Raw genomic sequence first — 16,431 nt, forward strand, 5'->3', positions numbered from 1 at the left:
AGATGGAGTTAGTCTACAACTTCCGGTTTCGGGGTTATGACCCCCGAGCGAAGCCGGTCTGTTCGGGGTTGGCGGCTACACTAGGTCTGCCCCGAGTCTGAAATTTGGGGTATAGGGGTAGCTCGGACCGAGGAGTAGCATAAGCCAGGTTATGACCCCCGAGCGAAGTCTGTCTGTTCGGGGTTGGCGGCTACATCTGCCCCGAGTCTGAAATTTAGGGTATAGGGGTAGCTCGGACCGGGGAGTAACATCGGCCAGGTGGCGTTAGTCTACCACTTCCGGTTTCGGAGTTATGAACCCCTGAGCGAAACTGGTCTGTTCGGGGTTGGCGGCTACACTAGGTCTGGCCCGAGTCTGAAATTAGGGGTATAGGGGTAGCTCGGACCGGGGAGTAACATGGGCCAGGTGGCGTTAGTCTACCACTTCCGGTTTCGGAGTTATGACCCCCCGAGCGAAGTCTTTCTGTTCGGGGTTGGCGGCTACACTAGGTCTGCCCTGAGTCTAAAATTTGGGGTATAGGGGTAGCTCGGACCGGGGAGTAACATAGGCCAGGTGGCGTTAGTCTACCACTTCCGGTTTCGGAGTTATGACCCCCGAGCGAAGCCGGTCTGTTCGGGGTTGGCGGCTACACTAGGTCTGCCCCGAGTCTGAAATTTGGGGTATAGGGGTAGCTCGGACTGGGGAGTAACATAGGCCAGGTGGCGTTAGTCTACCACTTCCGGTTTCGGAGTTACGACCCCCGAGCGAAGCCGGGTATCCTGCTAGTTGTAATATAAAGCAAAACTAACAATGGCTAGAATATGTCTTAGATGGAATACCGGTACACCAATTAGCAATTTTTTTGAAAATAAAATGGTTCCATTGATTTGGATATAAACTGAGTATGTTAATTTGCGTAATACTTTTATTTCAAACATGTCTTTTTATTTACAAAGAAAAGCAAATGGACTATAGGACTAGTAATTTGTTCTAAATAGACAATTTTTCCCTTAATTTTTTTCTCCCCTCTTCCCGCCTTTTTTGGTTGACTTTTTGGTCTAGAATTGGATAAAAGGGATCAAACTTGCAATTTCATAGCAGTTTTGGATATTACAGCGGAGGGATAGGGTGGGGGGTAAAGTTTCATCCTCAAGAGCAATCATTGTGTCGGAAGTGAAATTTTCATCCCAGTCGACATCTATTCCCCGTAGCAAAAAACTACAGCCTGTGATGCTACAGCCATATTTAACATTGAAACAATGGGCAAATAATTGCTTATCTGAGCCCAAATAAATTTACACTGCCTTAATTAGACATAGAATTATATGAATCTGAACTATATAACTTATTATAACTATGTAACATAGTCACAGAAAAGAATAATGCCTTCTATAGGAACTGCTTTTGCTTGGTAACTATAATTCATCATTATTGACAATATTATGTTAAATATTTCTTGGAGTAGCCAAGTCTCTAACTCAATATCATCCAAATTCTTCAACATTGAAAACACGATTTATTTGTCAAATTAAATCAACATTGATGTTGTGATCTTAACAGAATAAGATGGGCTTTTGATATCCAATATTTAAGACAAAATAAACATTTTACCATTGGTACACGAATCGTGTACCATAATGCGCTTCAGCCCCAGTTGTAAAAAGAGACTCGAGGGACGAGGCTAGACACATTGCACCAAATCGAACGGCGGATGTAGACTGAAATTTGCACTCGATTGAGACTGCTGGCTTATTTCGCCGAACATAACTGATTTGAAATTGGACTTAAAACGGAAACCATTGAATGTAAATCAGTTTATATACATTCATATCACAGTATTATATGCGTTGCGACCCACTTTTGTCAATTTCTAGACAAATCGGCCCCGTTTGTCGCGACGCAGGAGCGCCATCACGTAGTGATCTCTAAAACTATTATGGCCACTTCCGCCTTCATTTCTATTGGGTTTGGAGCTCAAAGTACGGCAATAAACTCGCTCTAACTTGACTGAATGAAAAATCTAACATACCTTTCGACTTTGTGGAATAACAATCTATAATTCTACTGATCTTTTTTTTGAAAATCTTATCGGATTCCTTAGAACAGATGTAGGCCTATTTTCTTCATGATCACCATCAAAACATTGAAGAAACCATTATGTCGTAAATTTTATGTTAATTAGATTGCCATTACTTAGATTTTCCTTTTTCTCACTGTTTTATTGTCGATTTGGGATGATACAAATATTTAGTATATATTAAAGACGTCTCTATTCATTTGACCTCATTTGACGTTTAAACCTATATAATGTACATGAATTTTAGGTACTATTTTTTTTGCGGATGAATACAGCTGTTCTGTAATGCTTAATGGACACAGATCACCAAATATTCCTACGCCGTCACCCACGAAACAGGGGCCAAATCTATTTTTAGTCTTCCTCTCCCTTTTCCTTTTTCCCCCTTTTGCATGGCGATTTTTGTTGACTTTTTGGTGTAGAATCGAGGAAAAGGGTTTGAAAATACATTTTCTGCCAGGTTTTGGTGAATATTCATAATTTTGATGCGGAAGGATACAAGAGTTGAGAGGTTGGTTAGGTTGAAATGTAGGGCCTGAAATTGCATGTTTACTTGTCTCTACTTCCAGCTTGTGTGTCTCAAGTTTTTCATGAAGAACCGGTCTAAGATACGAGAATTAACATTGGAGTCAATGGGGAAATCTTTAGTGATCTGTGTCCTAATATTGATCTGTAACATTAAGAGTTAAGTGGATTTATCTCCCTTTCATGATTAATAATAATGTTCTCATGAGCCGTTTTTTTTTTCGGCATGAAGCCTTTTAGTGCATAAGGTACTTCTATGTGTATCTCCCCTGTTGGGAGCTATGTATACTATTATATTTTCTTACTTGACTGTCATTTGGGTTTTCTCTCTTTGTTTGCTCTGTACCATGTCCCCTGTGGACCCTTGATTGGAAATAAAGCTATTAGTATTATTATTATTTATTATTATTGTATTCTTCTGTTATAGACTGTGAAAATTTTGGATCCATGTGTCGACGCTTTAAATCACATGGATCCATTAAACCTTCTAACTGTTTAATTCCATTTTTTTCATTGAAGATTCTTATATTACAATTCTTTCCTTACACTAGAAACGTAATCACTGGGTCCCAAATGTTGGCGATTTAGCTCCTTTAAAGGCTCAATACCACTCTTGTTGTAACTGACATATGTCCCAATCATTATTCTGGTCAACAAATTGTACTATTTTACAATATTCCAATTAATTGATGATACAAATTTCATCTTAACACACCTAATTTAAAAAATTGGAAAAATTCAACTAAATGATTTGAAAAGCCTGACGTAAAGCTTTTCAAATGTGACTTGGATTTAAAAATATTTTTGAACCCTCTGGACAATTAAAATAGGATTTAATGGATAATTTACACAACAGGTAGGACACTAACACATCTAGTACTTAAAATAAGGCTATTTTTTAAAAAAATTTTGGAGCTGTCAAGCCAGCAATTAAGAGTGTTATTGTCCCTTCAAGTTAATGCTTGTATTTTGATTATGCCCTCTGATTAGGATAGGCCTACATGGGGATTCGAGCCAAAGTAGGCTACATTCCATGAGGCCAAAAAAATTGTCATAGATTTATGATTTGGCTCAGTCATGGTACAAGAAAAAAAAATGACCTCTTTGAAATTGCCATATAGTTTTCGAGCATATAGTTACACTGTGTCTTTCGTTTTGTGGCATCCATGAATTATGTTCAGTCCATATTTGCTGAACTGGAATGCCAGAACTTCTGACTAAAAATCTACTATCTTAGTTGTCAAGATATGAAGAATCAAACTCAAAATCGCGAAGTTAATTAAATCATAATTTTGTTAAATTTCTTTTCAGGACCACATTTCAACTTACAAATAGTTTTCGTCGAGAATTTGTTGCGCCACATATTGTTAAAATACAACTCCCTGGTGGATTTCCATACGAAGCATTTGATGGACAAGGTGAATGATTAATCAAACAATGACGGCAAAATTGTTTAATTATCAAAGATTACAGATATCAAGTCATGTCCAATCTTTGACGGCACATTGACATTGACATTGTATAAAGACACAACATTGTTATCAATCCATACAGATCAAATCATGTCCAATCTTTGCATAGTGTATAAATATAATATATTATTCTTTATGGCTATTTACCTCCCAAATTTTCTCAAATTAGTCAAATAAACTTTTGAAAACCCCACTGTGTTTAAGGCCATGAAACAAAGAAGCCTTTTGGTTTTCAATGATTTCCAATAATTACTACCAGATGTTACTAGTTGATCACCCACAGTTCCATGCAAACACGCCTAAAGCTCGTTGAGACCGTTTCATTGGCTAATACCTCACACCATTCAGAACACGTCGATGATAACAACTCTTCCAGATCCTAGTGTAGTAAAGACAAGTAAAACGAAATTTTGAACTATAAAAACGAAACGATCTGTGTTTTAATCAGATTGGTAGTCATTAAGTAGGTCCTATGCCACTAATTTGTTGAAAGTGTGATTAGTGATTAATATACTGGTTAGGTTTGCTATTCGATAAAAATGGGTTTTATAATTGGTCTAGAACTAGAAGTGGCGTCCTTTACAGATAGTTACGCACATGCTAATTAATGACTAAATGTTTAATTTCTAACCACTTCCTAACTAAACAATAGTTTAGAGTAATGGTGACTTATGATTTAATGACAAAAAATTTTCATTACGAAACGGCTTAGGCCCATAAGTAGGCGGTATCAGCTTAACGGTGTTTAACAATGCTAATTTGCTATAGACTTTTCTTTTTAATTTATTGTAGCAAATATTAAACCCTGGATTCTGTTATCTTTGGTGGAATCTGGTAGAGCATTTTCATTTTTTGGCAATCACAATGATCCAGAACGAGGATTATTAGATTTGAACACACTGTATAATGATGTTTTAGCATTTAATGCGGCATGTTCTTTAACCATCAGCCGAGATTTATACAAGAAAGAGACCAGCAAGAGTCCACTAATAATAACACAGAAATTAGTTTACGCAGGGACGTCAACAATCAATGTTTTAACAGAAGTATCTCATCCAGAAATAAAGGCACCTTTGGCAGAATGTAGAGTTCAGACAGTTTGCATTTTTAAAACTACTCGTCGGTCAACACCAACTCCGGAATGGTGGAATGAAAAATACAAGAAATATTCTAAGCCAGAAGAAGTTTTAAAATGGAAACTAAGTTACCCGCGCCCGTCTGCTGTCTCGTCATATCCTCTGATAATACAACCAAGTGACTGTGATGCATATTCACACACAAATAGGACAAATTATTTAAAATTTTGTTGTGATGCTTTAGTTTCTACAAATGTTAAAAAAGACGGAACTGATTTAAAATTACCGCAGATTAAATTAGCGTTATTAAGCTTTGTTAAAGAAGGAAATGTTGCAGAACAACTTTCTGTTGATTTCTGGTCACCCCCAGAAAAAAAATGTATTTGTTTTGAAATATTAAATGAAAAGAAAGAAATTATATGTCAAGCACAATTAGAAATGCACGAAAACAGTCGATTGTAAATTAACATTGTTTAAGAAAAAAACCATGACAGTTCAAAACATTTTTAATAAAACAGAGTTAACTCCCCTGATGTGATGCACTACATTAATAATAGGCCTACATACAGTGATGCACAATAAAATTAAATAATACTGGGAACAATATCTAAATATTAATGATATTGTAACAAACATAAATGTAAGTTTAAACATACATTAAACTACATTAGGAGCTAATGTATCTTTAAAGTATGGGAACGGTCTTGCAAATAATTTAATTCATGCCTTTTACAAAGAACTCAAGAACTCAAGAAAATATGCAAGTGCCAAAATTTTGACTCGAAAGTGAACATGCAAGTGTAGATTGAGATGTCAGTGTGTACTGTTATGTATTAACAAAGGGAAGTTATCCTGTATGCTGAGGAGAGTGAGGTGAAAATCGTATTTGACTTCAAAATTTCAGGCATAGTTGGTACGGTACTCGAGTAAAGATGATCCAAATTTCAGAGTTATTGCCCCAGACCGGTAGAAGTGTTCATAAACACAAATTACCGGTACCATATTTATATATAAGCAATATGTAGCAAATTAAATGACGGACTGATTTTGATCAAATTTTCCGAAATAGTTAAGAATGGAGTCGAAAAAGATAGTTTATCAGTTTTGAGTGTATTCACAAAGTACTTCCAGAGTTATATATGCCCCATGATTTTTGATTAAAGTATATCACCCTATTATACCCACTCTGTGGAGTTCAGTTCTTGACCAATATTCACAAACCTTGGATCGTAATCATTATTTACACTAGGCCTACAGGTATACATATGCAATCCCCAAAGTTGTTAATGCTGAAAAAAAAACCCCTCAAACAGGGAAAAAATCTGGTAGAGTGTTGAAAATGAAACTGTTTGCCTGGCAAACTTTGCTTACATATCTAGACATTTATCGGTATGAGTCTTTGATATACTATATAGGCCCCCTACCTCCATTTATGTCTAGCCTGTATTTATTCATGGACGAATTTATTTATTGATTTTTATATTCAACATTTAATTTTAATCTTGGATTTACAATTTAAACATTCTACAAAAAAGATGTAAATAAATACAGTTTTATAAGAATGTTAGTTTTGAAATGATGGTATATTGGACTATTGCCTATTGGTAGTCAGTTATATAGTTGGACTGGGGCTAATGAAGTGCAGTTTCCCATCTAAATATGGTTGAGAGGGTTGAGTGGCCGAAAAAATGCGTGCCTCTGTCTGTCATTAATGGTGTGGATTCGATTTCCCGCTTGTATGTGAGAAATCGAGTAGGGTTGCCTGTGCAACCTCGTGGGTTTTCTCTGGGTCCCCCTCCCACAGACGCACAGGCAAATTATTGAAATAAAATTGAATAATGTTAGTCACGTCACGAAATGACTTAGTATTTATAGTAATAGTTTGAGTCGAGTGGTCATTAAAAAAAACCCGAGGTCTTGTGTGTACCCTCTCAGCACTTAAATGAGATCCCCAGACAATTGTAGATTAATATAAGTGTAGGCTGTAAAGCACGCACAGCTCTCAGGACAAAATTTTTCTCTTAGAAAACTGCATAGAATTTTCAAATCTCCATTAGTCTGGTTGATACAGAGAAGTAGAATATTAATCTCCAATTCATTTCATTTCTGCATGGAACAGTACTACAGTCGGGGTTAATCTGGTTCTAAAGCAAAACTAACAATGGCTAGAATTTGTCTTCAATGGAATACATCAATTAGCAATTTATTTGAAGCTGTTGGGAACAGAGTTACATTGATTTGAATATAAACCGTGTACTTTATTTGTGTAACACTTATTTCACACAAGGGCAGGTAATAAATTATCTCCCTTGTTTTTTTTAACTGACCTTTGCTCTGCCTTAGACACAAAATGATATGAATCTGAACAAGAACGAAATGTAACATAGTCACAGAAAAGAATAATGTCTTCTACAAGAACTGCTTTTGCTTGGTAATACTATATCTATAGATTTAATTGACATATTATATTCTCACGACAAAGCATGATTATAATCATAATTCATTCAGGGTTCCCGCGGTCCTTGAAAATCCTTGAATAGGCCCTATCCTTAAATTTAAAATTTCATTTTCAAGGTCTTGAATATCCTTGAATTTCGCGGAAATAGGAAAATATCCTTGAATTTCAGTTGAGATCCTTAATTTTGTTTCAAATTGGTAATAATGGTAAGTTGATATGAAAATCCCGTTTAGATTAGGAAGTTTTATAACGATAGTTGGTAATGTTTTGGTTATTTTTAAGATGAAAAATTGTAACTTTAGGCTAAAAAATGTCCTTGAAAATCCTTGAATTTGACGTATATTTATCCTTGAATATCCTTGAAAAAATGTTTGACGAAGCCCCGGGGACCCTGTCATTATTGACAATATTAATATATTTTATTTGATCTTGTCTTCTTGAAATTTATTCTCTCCATGATTAGGGTATTTGGGGATTCAAGCCAAATAGCTTTCCACTAAGGCCAATATATTTTGTCATGGACTTATGATAGACTTACAAGAAAAAATATTCACCTCTTGGCATAGTCACCTCTGAAAATTAGACATTTTTTTTTAACAGCCTACAATTCTAGCATTGTCAAGCTCAGCTTGAAATTATATACTGCATAGTTAAAACTCAAGCATAGCTAGCAGCGCCCTCTCTCCAAGACCCCTGCTGAAATAATTGCCCATATAATCGAATCAATCCCTTGTCAATATCAATTAGTGTATATAGTAGTAAAAATACCCCTATGCGTAGTAGCCTAGCTGTAAAGCCTCAATGGATGTCTGGAATGGGAATAACATGGATACACCCACCATGGAATTGGGACTAATTGACCATTAATCAAGATTAATCATAGGCCTATACTGCATGCATTGTGAGTTAAAACTCAAGCATAGGCAGCAGTGCCCTCTGTCCAGGTCCCCTGCTTGATTTGTCTCACCATATACAGTCAATTCCTTATCAATATCTATTAGTGCAGTAGTAAAAATACCCCTATGCGTAGCTACAGTCAATAAAACCTCAATGGATGTCTGGCATAGGAATAACATGGATGCACCATAGGATTGGGACTAATTGACCATTAATCAAGGTTAGAGAAAATAATTATCATACGCTTAATCTCAGACGGCACGCCTATTAGACAGAATAGCAAAACTGCACAGGAAAACAAACATATCACAAACATTCTGTCATAGAGAGTAGCATAGTCCTTCACAAGGAACATAAAATAATGCATCAAAGTCCAAAGTTTACTCATACGTCCCGGTAACTTGACAAATGAACAACTTTGTGGCATTCATGGATTCTGTTCAGTCCACATTTGCTGAACATGTCCAGCTGGAATGCTAGATATGAAGAATCAAATTCGCGAAGTTAATTAAGTCATAATTTTGTTAAATTTCTTTTCAGGACCGCATTTCAACTTACAAATAGTTTTCGTCGAGAATTTGTTGCACCACATATTGTTAAAATACAACTCCCCGGTGGATTTCCATACGAAGCGTTTGATGGACAAGGTGAATGTTTAACCAAACTATGACTGCACATTGACATTGTTTAATTATCAAAGATTACAGATATCAAGTCATGTCCAATCTTTGCATGGTGTATAAATATAATATAATTATGATCATTTACAGCTGACTGTGTCTGAAAACCTCCCAAATTTTCTCAATTAAATGTTTGATTTTCAATGATTTAAAATAATTACTACCAGAGTTGTGCCTCTTTTGCCCTCTCCATGATCCGTTATTGCTTGTATGATTTAATGACAAAAATTTTTATTACCAAATGGCCAAGATTCATAAGTTGGAGGTTTAAGCTTAACACGGTTAAATAATGCTATAATCTTTTCTTTTTCATTTTTTGTAGCAAATATTAAACCCTGGAGTCTGTTATCTTTGGTGGAATCTGGTAGAGCATTTTCATTTAATGGCAATCACAATGACCCAGAACGAGGATTCTTAGATTTCAACATACTGTATAATGATGTTTTAGCGTTTAATGCGACATGTTCTTTAAACATCAACCGAGATTTATACAGGAAAAAGACCAGCAAGAGTCCACTAATAATAACAAAGAAATTAGTTTACGCAGGGACGTCAACAATCAATATTTTAACAGAAGTATCTCATCCAGAAATAAAAGCACCTTTGGCAGAATGTAGAGTTCAGACAGTTTGCGTTGATAAAACTACCCGCCGCCCAACACCAACTCCGGAATGGTGGAATGAAAAATACAAGAAATATTCCAAGCCAGAAGAAGTTTTAAAATGGAGACTAAGTTACCCGCGCCCGTCTGCTGTCACGTCATATCCTCTGATTATACAACCAAGTGACTGTGATGCATATTCACATACGAATTGGACAAATTATTTAAAATTTTGTTGTGACGCTTTAGTTTCTACAAATGTTAAAAAAGACGGAACTGATTTAAAATTACCGCAGATTAAATTAGCGTTGTTAAATTATGTTAAAGAAGGAAATGTTGGAGAACAACTTTCTGTTGATTTCTGGTCACCCCCAGAAAAAAAATGTATCTGTTTTGAAATATTAGATGAAAATAAAGAAATTATATGTCAAGCACAATTAGAAATGCACGAAATTAGTAGATTGTAAATTAACATAAATGAAAGTTTAAAGTATGAGAACGATCTTGCAAATAATTTAATTAAGTATTATAACTGTGCGAACTGCCAGCTCTTTATCTAATCTCCCATAATCATAATGTATCTTTAAAGTATGGGAACGGTCTTGCAAATAATTTAATTCATGCCTTTTACAAAGAACTCAAGAAAATATGCAAGTGCCAAAATTTTGACTCAAAAGTGAACATGCAAGTGTAGATTGAGAAGTCAGTGTGCTACATATTAATAAAGGGAAGTTATCCTCTATACTGAGGAGTGTGAGGTAAAAATCGTATGTGACTTCAAAATTAAAGGCATAGTTGGTACTGGGGTGAAGATGATCCAAATTTCAGAGTTTGCCAAAGACTGGTAGGAGTTCATAAACACAAATTACCATATAAGCAATATAGCAAATTAAATGACTGACTGATTATCACCAAACTTTCAGAAAAAAATAGGAAAAGGAATAGGATCGAAAAAGATAGTTATCAGTTTTGAGTGTATTCACTAAGTACTTCCAGAGTTATGTCCCATGATTTTCGATTAAACTATATCACTCAATGGAGTTGAACTCTTGACCAATTTTCACAAACTTTGGATTGTGATCATTATTTACAGTACATGTATGCAATCCACAAAGTTGTTAATGCTAAAAAAAACCTCACAAAACAGGGAAAAAATTTGGTAGAGTGTTAAAAATGAAACTATTGGGGGCGTATGTTAACTTGCCTGGCAACCTATGTTTACGTATCTAGACATTTGTCGGTATGAGTCTTTGATATACCTCTAATCAAATTACCTCTATTTATATTTGTATTTATTCATGGATGAATTTATTTATTTATTGATTTTTAAATTCAACATTTATTTGTAATACAATTCTTAGAATTTTAACATTCTACAAAAAAGATGTAAATAAATAAAGTTTTATAAGAATGTTAGTTTTGAAATGATGGTATTGGACTATTGGTAGTCAGTTAGTTGGACTGGGGCTAATGAAGTGCAGTTTCCCATCCAAATATGGTTGAGGGGGCTGGGTGGCCGTATGGTAAATGCAATCCTCCGTCTGTCATTAAGTCAAGTGATGTGGATTAGATTTCCCGCTTGTACGTGAGAATGAGTAGGGTTGCCTGTCAAACCTCGTGGGTTTTCTCTGGGTCCTCCTCCCACAGACGGACAAGCAAATTATTGAAATAAAATTGAAAAATGTTAGTCATGTCACGAAATGACTTAATTTCAGTCGAGTGGCCATTCAAAAAGCTGAGGTCTTGTATATACCCTTGGCAGCACTTAAAGATCCCCAGACAGTTGTAGATTAAAATAAGTATAGGCTGTAAAGCACAGATCTCAGGACAAAGTTTTCCTCTCTAAGACAATTGCAAAGGATTTTCACATCTCCATTAGCCCGATTGATACAGAGAAGTAGGATATTATATGAACTCCAATTCATTTTATTTCATTTCTGAAACACTACAGTCAAGGTTAATTGGTTCTAAAGCAAAACCATGGACCTTATAATATTATAAGGTCCATGGCAAAACTATATATAACAATAACTAGAATATGTCTAAGATGGATTACATCAATTAGTAATTTATTAGAAGCTATTGGGAACAGAGTTACATTGATTTGAATATAAACCGAGTACTTAATTTGTTTAACACTTTATTTCAAACATGAAAAAGCAAAAAAAGGGCAGATAATAAAATTATCTCCCTTGGTCTTTGAAACCGACCTTTGCTCTGCCTGACACAAAATGATATGAATCTGTACTAGAAAGAAATGTAACATAGTCACAGAAAATAATAATGTCTTCTACAAGAACTGCTTTTGCTTGGTAATACTATATCTATAGATTTAATTGACATATTATATTCTCACGACAAAGCATGGTTATAGTCATAATTCATTATTGACAATATTAATATATTTTCTTTATGCTTGTCTTCTTGAAATTTATTCTCTCTGATTAGCTTTCCACTAAGGCCAACATATTTTGTCATGGACTTATGAATGATAGACTTACAAGAAAAAATATTCACCTGTTGGCATAGTGACCTCTGAAAATTAGACATTTTTTTTTAACAGCCTACAATAATATAGCTTCATCCATTGAGCTCAGCTGGAAATCGTGAACTGTATTGTTAGTTAAAAATCAAGCATAGCTAGCAGCACCCTCTCCCCAGGTCCCCTGCTTGATTGGTCGCACCATATACAGCCTTATATCCCTTGTCAATATCCATTAGCACAGTAGTAAAAATACCCCTCTTGGCGGCTCTTGGTAACAAAAACAGCAAATAAAACCTCAATGGATATCTGGAAGTGGTATAGCATGGATACACCATGGGATTGGGACTAATTGACCATTAATCAAGGTTAGAGAAAATAATTATCGTACGCTTAATCTCAGACACCCTTCCAGACAGAACAGCAAAACTGCACAGGTAAACAAGCACATCACAAACATTCTGTCACAGAGAATAGCATAGACTTTCACAAGGAACATAAAATAATGCATCAAAGTTTACTCATTCGGCCCGGTGTAACTTGACAAATGAACTACTTCGTGGCATTCATGGATTCTGTTCAGTCCACATTTGCTGAACATGTCCAGCTGGAATGCTTGATATGATGAATCAAAATCGCAAAGTTAATTAAATCATAATTTTGTTAAATTTCTTTTCAGGACTGCATTTCAACTGACAAATAGTTTTCGTCGAGAATTTGTTGCGCCACATATTGTTAAAATACAACTCCCTGGTGGATTTCCATACGAAGCATTTGATGGACAAGGTGAATGATTAATCAAACTATGACGGCACATTGACATTGTTTAATTATCAAAGATTACAGATATCAAGTCATGTCGTCCAATCTGTATAAATATAATATATTATGATCATTTAATTACAGCTGACTGTATCTGAAAACCTCCCAAATTTTCTCAATTAAATGTTTGATTTTCAATGATTTAAAATAATTACTACCAGAGTTGTGGCCCTGGTATTTTCCAATTGATTTTTAATTTATACAGTGTTTAAGGTCATGAGACAAAGAAGCCTATAGATTATCGGCAATTTCTGATCACTATTGTCAGAATTACAGCCCTTGATCACTTTGGAAAATCTTGCGGACGCTAAAGTTATGACCCAATTACTTTAGATTTATACACAGCGTTTATTTTCATGAGACAAAGAAACTGTTTGATTTTCAATGATTTCCGATATTTTGATCAGTTAATTTCATGATATTTTTATGTTTTGTACATGTATTATAAACTAAGCATCAATTGGACAGACCGGGAAGCAAAACAAATTCTAATGATAATTACTTAATGGGTTGCTGCTCTGGTTCGGTTTTTAGTGTCTTGTAGATGCTTTTATTACTGACAAATCAAAAATATGCTTGGTGTGTGAAATAGCTTTCACCAAGTAATAGATATGCTCGGACAACCAAACTTTTAAAATGTGTATTGCATTACATTGATTAAATGCAAATAGTTGCCACAAACAGACCATAGTCTTCATTTTGTATACATAATGTTTATTAGTTATTTAAGGGAGCCACGGTGGCTCAGTGAGTAAGAGAGTAAGACGTTGGCTTGCTAACTTGGAGGTCCCCTGTTCAATCTATGCGTTGGCCAAGAAAGTTCATAGGGACTTTTACGGCGTGGTTCCTCCTTGTAAATGGTGCAGGACTGAGGGCCTGGCAAGGGAAGTACAGTGTATAGTCATTCAGATGGAATGCAAAAACGAGGTCCCAGGCTCTAGGCATTTGCCGCTGTTACCCTCGCCATAATCCATCCGTCAAAAAAATTTTCATTACTAAACAGCCAAGGTTCATAAGCTGGCTGAACAGCTTAACAGTGTTAAATAATGCTTTAGACTTTTCTTTTGCATTTTATTGTAGCAAATATTAAACCCTGGAGTCTGTTATCTTTGGTGGAATCTGGTAGAGCATTCTCATGTAACGGCAATCAGAATGATTCAGAATGATCCAGAACGAGGATTCTTAGATTTTAATATACAGTACAAAAATATCTTAGGTTTTATTGGGACATCTTCGTTGACCATCAGCCCAGATTTATACAAGAAAGAGACCAGCAAGAGTCTGCTAATAATAACAGAAAAATTAGTTTCTGCAGGGACATCATCACTGAATATTTTAACAGAAGTATCTCATCCAGAAATAGAAACACCTTTAGCAGCATGTAGAGTTCAGACAGTTTGCGTTGATAAAACTACCCGCCGTCCAAAACCATTTCTGGAATGGTGGACTGAGAAATATAAGAAATATTCTAAGCCAGAAGAAGTTTTAAAATGGAGACTAAGTTACCCGCGCCCGTCTGCTGTCTCATCATATCCTCTGATAATACCACCAAGTGACTGTGATGCGTATTCACATACGAACTGGACAAATTATTTAAAATTTTGTTGTGATGCTTTAGTTTCTACAAATGTTAAAAAAGACGGAACTGATTTAAAATTACCGCAGATTAAATTAGCGTTGTTAAGCTATGTTAAAGAAGGAAATGTTGGAGAACAACTTTCTGTTGATTTCTGGTCACCCCCAGAAAAAAAATGTATCTGTTTTGAAATATTAGATGAAAAGAAAGAAATTATATGTCAAGCACAATTAGAAATGCATGAAAACAGTAGCTAAATGTAAGTTTAAAGTATGAGAACGATCTTGCAAATAATTTAATTTAATTTTTTTAACAAGAAGCTCAAGAAAATATGCAAGTGTCAAAATTTAACCTAAAGTTAACATATATTCAAGTGTAGATTTAGAAGTCAGTGTGCAATGTATTAATAAAGGGAAGTTATCCTGTTTGGTGTGGTGAGTCAGGTAAAAATCTCATTTGACTTAGTTTCAGGCATAGTTGGTACAGGTGTGTAGATGATCCTAATAAACTTAGAACAAAGTTGCAAAAGTAATTTCAGAGTTATTGCCCAAGACTGGTAGGAGTGTTAATAAACACAAATGACTATATTCATATAAACAATGTACAGAGTGAAATGATTGATCTATTCTGACCAAGTTTTCAGAAATGGATATTATTTGGTTAGAAAAAGATCGTTATCAGTTCTTAATGTGTTCTGAGTCTTTCCAGAGTTATGCCCCTCGATTAGAGTATCTTGATCTATTGTAGGCCTACTACCCACACTATGGGCTTGGATGGCCGAATGGTTAGCAGGTGCGCGCTGTATCATAAGGTCTTTCATTGAGTCAACTGGCGGGGTTTAGATTCCCCAGTTGTACATGATAAGGAGTAGGGTCACCTGCTCAACCTTGTAGGTTTTCTCCAGGTTTCTTCCCACCGCTAAAGACCCCTACATGCAAGTGAATTATTGAATTAAAATTGAACCGTGTGTTAGTCTCGGAATGACCTAGTTTGTGTTGGACGTTAAACCCTGTTTCTCATTCTCTCCCTATGGAGTTGAGTTCTTGACTAATTTTCACAAACCTCGGATCGTGATCATTATTTACAATACACATCTGTAATCCCAAAACTTGTGTATGATTAAAAAAAAAACCTTACAAAATAGTGAAAAAATCTTGAATGTTGAAAACGAAAGCCCTGGCACTTGTAAGACGTTTTATTTTAATCCCTCAAATACTTGTGAATGAAACTGGGCACATGTTAACTTGCCTGGCAAACTATGTTTACATATCTAGACATTTGTTGGTATGAGGCTTTGATATACCTCTAATCAAATTACCTCTATTTATATTTATTCATGGATGAATTTATTTATTGATTTTTATATTATTAATTTCAATACAGATCTTAGATTATCAAACATTATACAAAAAAGATGTAAATAAATAGTTTGAAATGAGGGTATTTGTGGTCAATTAGTTGGACTGGGGCTAAAGAAGTGCAGTTTTCCATGGATTGGAGACAAGTTTGTAATTTGTTCACTAGCACAGTCCTGTGTTCAATCTGGGTGTTAGCCTTGATAGTTCCTCAGGAATTTTCATTCTGGTTTCAGTGCTGCAAGACGGAGGACCTGGCATGGAAAAACGTGTTGTCATTTGAAAAATACAGTGTAGGCTATAGAGCGCAGTTCCCAGGACAAAATTTTTCTCTTAGAAAACTGCATAGAATTTTCACATCTCCATTAGCCTGGTTGATACAGAGAAGTAGGATATTATATAAACTCCAATTCATTTTATTTCATTTCGAG

General features: G+C 35.4%; 1 protein-coding gene and 1 long non-coding RNA gene across 3 annotated transcripts; both read left to right on the forward strand.

Annotated features, from left to right (window-relative positions):
* The first annotated feature begins 1,273 nt into the window (after nt 1–1,273).
* On the forward strand, nt 1,274–11,176 carry LOC126820249 (uncharacterized). 2 transcript variants are annotated; one of them, XM_056100884.1, is made up of 3 exons: nt 1,274–1,390; nt 3,893–3,999; nt 9,487–11,176. In XM_056100884.1, the coding sequence occupies exons 1-3, from the start codon at nt 1,362–1,364 to the stop codon at nt 10,230–10,232; spliced, it is 882 nt and encodes a 293-aa protein (XP_055956859.1). In that variant the 5' UTR covers nt 1,274–1,361; the 3' UTR covers nt 10,233–11,176. The 2 variants fall into 2 exon arrangements, with proteins under 2 accessions (XP_055956859.1, XP_050404042.1); XM_050548085.1 differs by lacking the exon at nt 9,487–11,176 and adding an exon at nt 4,846–6,691.
* Nucleotides 11,177–11,850: 674 nt separating this feature from the next.
* LOC126820250 (uncharacterized) lies at nt 11,851–16,083 on the forward strand. The gene is made up of 3 exons (XR_007679889.2): nt 11,851–12,077; nt 12,927–13,033; nt 14,150–16,083. It is a non-coding gene; the product is annotated as an uncharacterized LOC126820250 (long non-coding RNA).
* Nucleotides 16,084–16,431: the final 348 nt, after the last annotated feature.

Source organism: Patella vulgata, chromosome 5 (genome assembly GCF_932274485.2).
Source record: "Patella vulgata chromosome 5, xgPatVulg1.2, whole genome shotgun sequence".
NCBI lineage: Eukaryota > Metazoa > Mollusca > Gastropoda > Patellidae > Patella > Patella vulgata.

What these genes read in the sequence shown, in the direction of transcription:
- LOC126820249 (XM_056100884.1), top strand. Translation starts at nt 1,362, where the DNA reads ATGCCTTCTATAGGAACTGCTTTTGCTTG. An exon ending in ATAGGAACTGCTTTTGCTTG is followed by an intron (nt 1,391 to 3,892) that starts GTAACTATAATT and finishes ATTTCTTTTCAG; the next exon opens with GACCACATTTCAACTTACAA. An exon ending in CGAAGCATTTGATGGACAAG is followed by an intron (nt 4,000 to 9,486) that starts GTGAATGATTAA and finishes CATTTTTTGTAG; the next exon opens with CAAATATTAAACCCTGGAGT.